The sequence below is a fragment of the Cupressus sempervirens genome, chromosome 1 (genome assembly GCF_028749045.1).
Source record: "Cupressus sempervirens isolate cs-2001-9-10 chromosome 1, ASM2874904v1, whole genome shotgun sequence".
Classification (NCBI taxonomy): Eukaryota; Viridiplantae; Streptophyta; class Pinopsida; order Cupressales; family Cupressaceae; genus Cupressus; species Cupressus sempervirens.
The window spans coordinates 882,678,221-882,685,800 of record NC_143118.1 but is presented as its reverse complement, the minus strand read 5'-3'; the positions used below and the strand labels follow the sequence as shown (position 1 = coordinate 882,685,800).

General features: G+C 34.2%; 1 protein-coding gene across 1 annotated transcript; it reads right to left on the bottom strand.

The window, feature by feature from the left end:
• Positions 1-1,060: 1,060 nt before the first annotated feature.
• Positions 1,061-6,539, bottom strand: LOC149580653 (3-dehydrosphinganine reductase TSC10A-like). The gene is made up of 5 exons (XM_089814401.1): positions 6,300-6,539; positions 5,951-6,217; positions 5,708-5,849; positions 3,321-3,326; positions 1,061-1,368 (listed from the first exon to the last, which is right to left on the bottom strand). The coding sequence occupies exons 1-5, from the start codon at positions 6,519-6,521 to the stop codon at positions 1,061-1,063; spliced, it is 945 nt and encodes a 314-aa protein (XP_089670527.1). The 5' UTR covers positions 6,522-6,539.
• Positions 6,540-7,580: the final 1,041 nt, after the last annotated feature.

Genomic DNA, 7,580 nt, shown 5'->3' with positions numbered 1-7,580 from the left:
CATGTGAAACTGATTGTCTCACTGCTGCACGATCAACAAAATCATAATTTGAATGGACAAATATATGACGGCAGAACTCTGTCTGAAACATTAATTCCCTACAAAATCTACAACTCTAAAGTACTTTTTCAAAACTGTCCATTACAGATAGTAATTCATTTACAAATGGAAATCAAATAATAGTTATCCTTAATTTTGGGCTTTTAAATTTTCCTCAACTATTCAGTCAACCTATGTTTGCAGAAGACCTATGCAACCAAAGCATTGTGTACAATTTTGCTTAATCTACCTTTGGTCTAAACATCTACAACTTCTCGTAAGTCTCATTGTTCACTAGACTATTCAATTCCTCCATAATTTGAAATGCACCAATCATAATTGATAATGTTGTTATTTTTAATCTGATATGTTATTCCTCTTAAATCAACTATGCTGCCTTGTAGCTCTTATTTATTGTGTCCAGCTATCATGAAACTCTAGGAATAAATTCTTTGTAAAATTGCTTACACATATTACAGTCATTAAATATCCAAATAGTGACGAATTTGCATGTGATTCTTTTTGTACATTAGGCAAAATAGAAATAAATTACTCTTAAAAAAATAATAGTCCAATTTTTATGATTCTGATGAACTATTGTATTACCAAAACTAGCTCAAGAACCTCCAAAGACAATTTGACTAAAACTCGTTTTCTAATTTCTAATTAAATAAATAATTATTTTAATTAAAAAGATGATTGAAATAATTTAAAAAAATTAAAAACTGAAATAAAAATAATTATTTAAATATGTTTTTATTTTATCTAATATATATTATATCTCTACACATAATGAACTAAATGATTTATAATTTTTCATTTGAAACTTTAACAACCCACATTTACTATCAATTTAAAACTATCACAACTCAAATTTGATATCTTCAATTAATATTTCTCCACCTCTCAATAATTAATAAAACAATTCATTAAAGTCTTATAAACACTCCAACATAGTATGAAAACCCATACATTACAGAATTTGATTTTTTTCTTAAAACAGTCTCTAAACTCTGCCTTTTCATTTCTTCCCATTTCTATCTTTTATAACATAATAAATATAACAAGCTGCAAAGAAGGTGAAGATTCTAATGGGAATATATAGTATCAGTTCAATGAGAGCCCTTCCAAATGTTTCTACAGGCATAGGTCCACGAGATAATGTGGATAACAGAAGACCATTGAATTTGCTTGTGACAAGAAAAGTCCCATTCTTTATCGCTTCTAATGTATATTTTGCAACATCCTCAGCTGTTTCTGCTTGACTTCGATCATAAAAGTTTGTGATCTTTATTATCTCCAAGATATCTTTGTTATCTTCCAAGCCACCCAATAAAATTTTTGGAATGTAAGAACACATTTAGATCAGATTCACTAGATTAAGAATGCATTAACTGGAGGAGTTGATGTAATCCAACTCCACAGTTGCCAAGATCACCTACATGCAAATAGCTTGCTGAAGAGAAACCGAAGGAACAAGAGCTTGAAGAAAATAAAGCAAGAGAAAATATTTCACAATAGGAAAAATGAAATTGCTATTTGAATTGATGAATTTACAATTAGAGAGAGACCACTTATAAAGGCCTCAAGGAAGCTTGTAGAATAAGCTGGAAAGAGGTAGAAGATAAGGTTGACAACTAAGCACTCCTCCACAAAAAGTGGAACATGCTAGAAGGGAACAAACTCCCGTGTTGTCAACAACTAACTACTACAACTATTAAATACTAAATATTAAATAAATGCATTTACCTAAGTAAGCTTAAGTAAATAGAATAAATAATAAATAATTAATTATTTACTCTAACACCCCCCGTTAAGTGCAACTTAGGAAAATGCTTTAAGCTGACAAAACTAAGATGAAATGCAGAATGGGTCCCAGCAACGAGGCCATTTTAGGTACCCATGTACAATGCAAGAAAATGCAACCTCTGTAAACGGGGAAAGAGAGAAAACCATATGGGAAAAACCCTCCCCCAAAAAGAGGTAAGAACAAACATGCTAAAAAATAAAGGAAGGAAGAAAGGAAGGCCTCAACGAGACCCCCCAAGGACAACTTCCATCGGAAATATTTCAAGAGACTCTCTCAAAACCATAGGTACGACCAGCCCCCCCATGAGAGATACTAAAGCCTCCCCATCTAATAAAGGAGCCCCTAAAGGAGGGATCAAACCAATGCAACTCCAATGTGGAAGAAACAAGGGTACATAACAAGGGAATCCCTGAATGAGAAGCAAAACTGGAAAGCCTAGCTGATGCCCAAAGAAGAATGTATGAGGAACTGGAAAGGGAATCCCCAAGGTAGGTGTGATGACATTGTCATGAATGTCCATTGTAGTATCTGCAACAAGTACACCTGGAGTCTCAATAAATGAAGCTGGAAGATCATGTAGAGCAGAAGGAGAATCTTGCAGAGAAGAAAAGCCCTCAACTGGATGTGGTGTGGCAGTCAAAATAGGGATCTCAGGAATAATACAAAGGTTCAAGTATCTTGACTGCACCACATTATGCTCCTGTGAAAGAGAAGTAGTGTACTCCAACAATGGACATGGTGGACCAAAGTGTGAAAAGGTGTCGAGACGAGTGGAAGGATCAACTACCCCTGTAGCAATAAGACCTCCTGTTACACGATCCCGAATGAAGACTAAATCAGCAGTGAACTCAACTGTCTTCCTTGATCCACTACGTGTAATCTGAGAAATCGAGAGAAGGTTAGCAGACAAAGATGGAACATACAATACATCATTGAATATACCATCCTGGATGTGAACTAAAACTTTCTCGCAGACTAGTAGTGCAGTGTTATTCCCCATGAGAATATGAGGAATAGGAGAAGCCTTAAGAGTAGAGAAGACACCTTGAGAAGATGTCATATGGTGAGAAGCACCTGAATCCAGTATCCAAGGAACTTGTGAAGGAGATGTAATGGTAGCTTGTAATGCATGACCCTTTCCAAGATCCAATGTAGATGGTGAAGATGTGGAAGAAGACTGAAAGGTAGACCCCTGCAAGGTAGAAGAGGATGGAGAGGAAATAGTGCTCTTCTGAAGGAGAGCTTGCAAATCAGCAATCTGTTTCTCATAGCCATCACATCTCTTCTGAAAACAATGTACCTCATCATGAGATCCTTTCCCACAATAGGAACAGGTAGGAGTCTCAGCCTTCTTTTTCTCCTTCTTCTTAGAAGATGATGAACCAGTAGAAGAGGGATCTGATATTTGCTTCGACTTCTGCTCCTGTGTAAGCAATGCTTGTGATTGTGAACTTGAAAGTGAATCCATTTGAGTAATCTTGGACTGTTCACGGGTTAACCGATCACAAAATATCTCAAATGAAGGCATCCTATGTCTATCACCCAAGGCATCCATAGTGGAGTAGAAAGTGGAAGAGAAGATCTGATACTGTCCCTTTAACTTTGAGAGTATCAAAAAGATACACTCATCATCTGTTTTGTTCTTCCCACATCCCTACAAAAGTGTATGTAGAGATTTAAACTTCATCAAGAAGTCCTCAATGGTGGAAAAACTGTCAGGTGTCAAAGAAGTCAACTCTGCATCTAGCTGAAGTGCCCGAAACTCATTTACTTGGCCAAACAAAGTTTGAAATTTGAGCCAATAAGCTCGTGGAGTAGTCAAACCATCCAAGTGAAATAGTAGATTGTCTGAAATGTTCAATGCAATCAATCTCATGGCCTCATTCATTTTGTTCCTATGTTGTAGAACCTCAAAAGGGCGTGTAAGAGCAGGTTGATTCTCATCCAAACATGACCATAAACCCCTTGACATGAGAAGCTGTGTCATTTGTGCCTTCCAGGTGTGATAGTTGTGCGGAGTAAGACAAGTCACAGATGGATCCACCATTGAGAGAAAGAAGAAGACAAAAGTAGAAGGCTCTTATTTTGAATTAAATTACAGAAAAGAAAATGCTCCCCCCCACAATGTATAAATTGAGCACTCTTTACTTAGTGCAATTATAATAGCCAATTTAGGGCCTATTTTTGAAAGTAATATTTCTATCCACAAAACTTATAATCTAATTGCAGATCTGAAAAGTAGACCAAAAAAATATACACTTTAAAAAAAAAATAGAACCTGATTATGTGTCCAAATGAGCCCGTATTAAGCATTTGAAGTGGCAAAAATTGAGAATTGCGACTTGCAGAAAACAATAGGAATAGAGATTTCAAACCACTTGCACCAATGTATAGATCATGAAATCTTACCCCAAAACAAAAAAATTGCTCGAAAAAATGAGTCCGTATGAGGGAGATATCGCTGTTTGAAAATCACCGCTGTAGTTATTTTTTCTGAATCGTCACCGTCGCACCTCCAAAAAATAAAGAAAAAAGCCCAAAAAATATCAGATCTATTATGCCAAACCCTCTTTCTCTTTTTTTTCCAAATACTGAAAAAAAATGCTCTTCCTCTTGATTGAAAAAAAAATCACAAACAAACTAGGGTTTGTGTCTCCGAATCGTGGCTTCAAAAATATCCTTCAAACAAAAAGCAGCAAGGAGTCTCTGATACCATGTAGGAGTTGATGAAATCCAACTCCACAGTTTCCAAGATCACTTACATGCAAATAGCTTGCTGAAGAGAAACCGAAAGAACAAAAGCTTGAAGAAAATAAAGCAAGAGAAAATATTTCACAATAGGAAAAATGAAATTGCTATGTGAATTGATGAATTTACAATGAGAGAGAGACCACTTATAAAGGCCTCAAGGAAGCTTGTAGAATAAGCTAGAAAGAGGTAGAAGATAAGGTTCACAACTAAGCACTCCTCCACAAAAAAGTGGAACATGCTAGAAAGGAACAAACTTCCGTGTTGTCAACAACTAACTACTACAACTATTAAATACTAAATATTAAATAAATGCATTTACCTAAGTAAGCTTAAGTAAATAGAATAAATAATTAATAATTAATTATTTACTCTAACATTAACAATGATGGAAAATAATGAAATCATAAACAATCCTTCATGATTTGTTTGACTGTGAACATGCTTAAGATCTTGAAACTTATACCGGCACATAATTAGTAGTAAAAGAACTTCACAAAATATGTATGATTCGTTTGGCTGTTCGATAGATGTTATTCTCCTACATCAATTGGATTCTCATAAGGATTAGTGATATGAGAGTTTCTATTTGTAATATAACAGCATTATTATCATATTTTACTGTTATTTTTGGATTTGATAGTATAAGTACTTTTACATGAATGTTTTGCAAAAGGATTCAAATATTTTTGATGAATAGTCCTTTTCAATTAATAAGATTCAAATATTACATTTACATTCTAATGATATATAGATTACTTAATACCATCTTAAATATTTATTTAAAAACTATTAATACAATCGAATTCAAAAGAAACATAAAAAGTTTCTAAAATTGTAAATTGTACGTACTGACATTGATCATTATCTTTATCATCTGATCCAAAATAGTTCAAAAAAAAAAAAAAAAAAGTCTTGTTCAAGAAGCCTTTTCCACTCTTTCAGACAGAAACCTCACCAAAAAAAAAAGCCTAAACAAATATAGTCATGACACAGGCATCTCTTCCATAAAAACATATGAAAAAGTTTCCTCATTTATATCTAATATAAGATTTAAATAGTAATAATTAAACACAATCTTTTTTAAGCTAAAAGAAAATTAGACCCTACTTAGCATGGGGGTTTCCACATAGCTCGGAAAGATTATGCTTATTCGGATGTTATAAGGCATCAATTCAAGTTTGAGAGTTTCTCCAAGTCCTTTTAGACCAGATTTGGTTGCACCATACACAGAATTACCATATAAAGGATACTGCAAAAGAATAGCACAAACCAAAAAAAACATTATTCTAAAACATAACATAGGATTTTGAAAAAGGATAAAGCAAACAGTTAGTATTAGCAATACCATACCATTACTGACAGTGAATTCATGAGAATGATTGACATGGGTGTTTGGGGATTCGACCTCTGCTTCATCAGAGGAATCCCAACATGAAGAGTATTGACAACCCCTGTCAAGTTAGTCTGAATGATGGCATGCATATCTTCAATCCTGCCCTCACCCAGAAGTGCAGTTTTTGCCACACCTGCATTGCAAACCAGCACATCAACAGCCCTCCATTCAAAAGACTCCCTTATTGCCTTTGCCAAGCTTTCATAAACACCCACATCTGCGATCTATTCAGAAATTTAAAATCAGATCAGACATCAAGATTTCTAGGTTTTGAGATAAGCTTAAAATGAAGAAATGAGATAAAACCTTAGTTAATAGTTTATTCTTGGTACCACCAACTTTGGCAAGATTTTGCTCTGCCTTCTCCAATTTAGTGGAGTTTCTGGCTAAAACAGTGATGAATGCTCCTTGAGAGAGAGCCTCTTTGGCAATGGCAAGCCCAATTCCACTTGACCCACCTGTTATCAGAACATGCTTCCCCTCCAGTGATTGCAGCCATGGTGATGGACTCATGGAACCAAACCCCATTTGGTGCTTGTGATGGTTTGATTACAGGAGTGATTTATTTCTGCTGGTGGGAATTTCTATGTGCTCTCCTTGTATTAAATGGCAACTTTAATGAAGGTTCGTTCTTTTATAAAACTATTGACTATTAAAGGAAATCGTTTTAATATCAAGAATAGCATGAACGGAATATGGTCTACAAGACTAGTTGGGGAGAAACACATAATTTTCAAGTAAACAATTTAGGTTTTCAAAATGCTTTTTTTATGCAGATTGTTTTGAATAAAATTGTTCTAGTATTGAAGATAAGAGTCTTAAGCTCGACTTCTTTATCTAAAAGTGGAGAATCGAAACGTATTCTTTTTCCGGAATGATCTCAACTTAATCTATTATAATATCATAGTTTTCTATTTTGTATTGAATAAAACTTGATCGCTGATGAGATCTCTGTGTTGTTTTTAGATTTGATTGTGTAAGCATATTTGTAATGTTGACATCAATATTTCAAATCATATTCTGATCCATTTAAAACATTAGTCCTGAATTCATTATGTTCACCTTAATAGCCACTCACAAAAAAATTAATACTTTTTGTACAGATAGACAAATCAGCAACCAAGAAAGTTAAAAATTGATACATATATGATTGGCTATTACTAGTTTACAAGCAATATCTAGAAGAATCTGTAAACATACCGATCATTAGAATCTCATCTAACTCTCTCTAATGACTCTTGAAATATTTGTTTTATATTAGAAATACCAAAATTTGAATTTGAATGAAAAACAATGAACAAAAATAAATTAGATACATTTTAGTTGACAAATAATAGAAGACCGAATCAGCGACCTGGAGAGAAAACAGAATAAAAATTAAGACAATGCTAATATAATTTGCCATAAATTGATCTTCATTAGAAAACTTGCGCGAACACCTAAATCATGGAATGGATTGCATGATTTGATGGTTTAGTTGCATACAGAGTTATTTATTTCTGGTGCAGGTGTAGTGGGTGCCACATTTACTCATGGTTAGAGTTCATTAAAGGCTGTGGTCCACTAGAGCATATACGAGCCAGATGA

Excerpts from the sequence above, each read along its gene's own strand:
- LOC149580653 (XM_089814401.1), bottom strand. The coding sequence starts at position 6,521 with ATGGGGTTTGGTTCCATGAGTCCATCACCATGGCTGCAATCACTGGAG. Across the intron at positions 6,218-6,299 it reads AGAATAAACTATTAACTAAG|ATCGCAGATGTGGGTGTTTA; the intron begins GTTTTATCTCAT and ends ATTTCTGAATAG. Across the intron at positions 5,850-5,950 it reads TGAATTCACTGTCAGTAATG|TATCCTTTATATGGTAATTC; the intron begins GTATGGTATTGC and ends ATTCTTTTGCAG.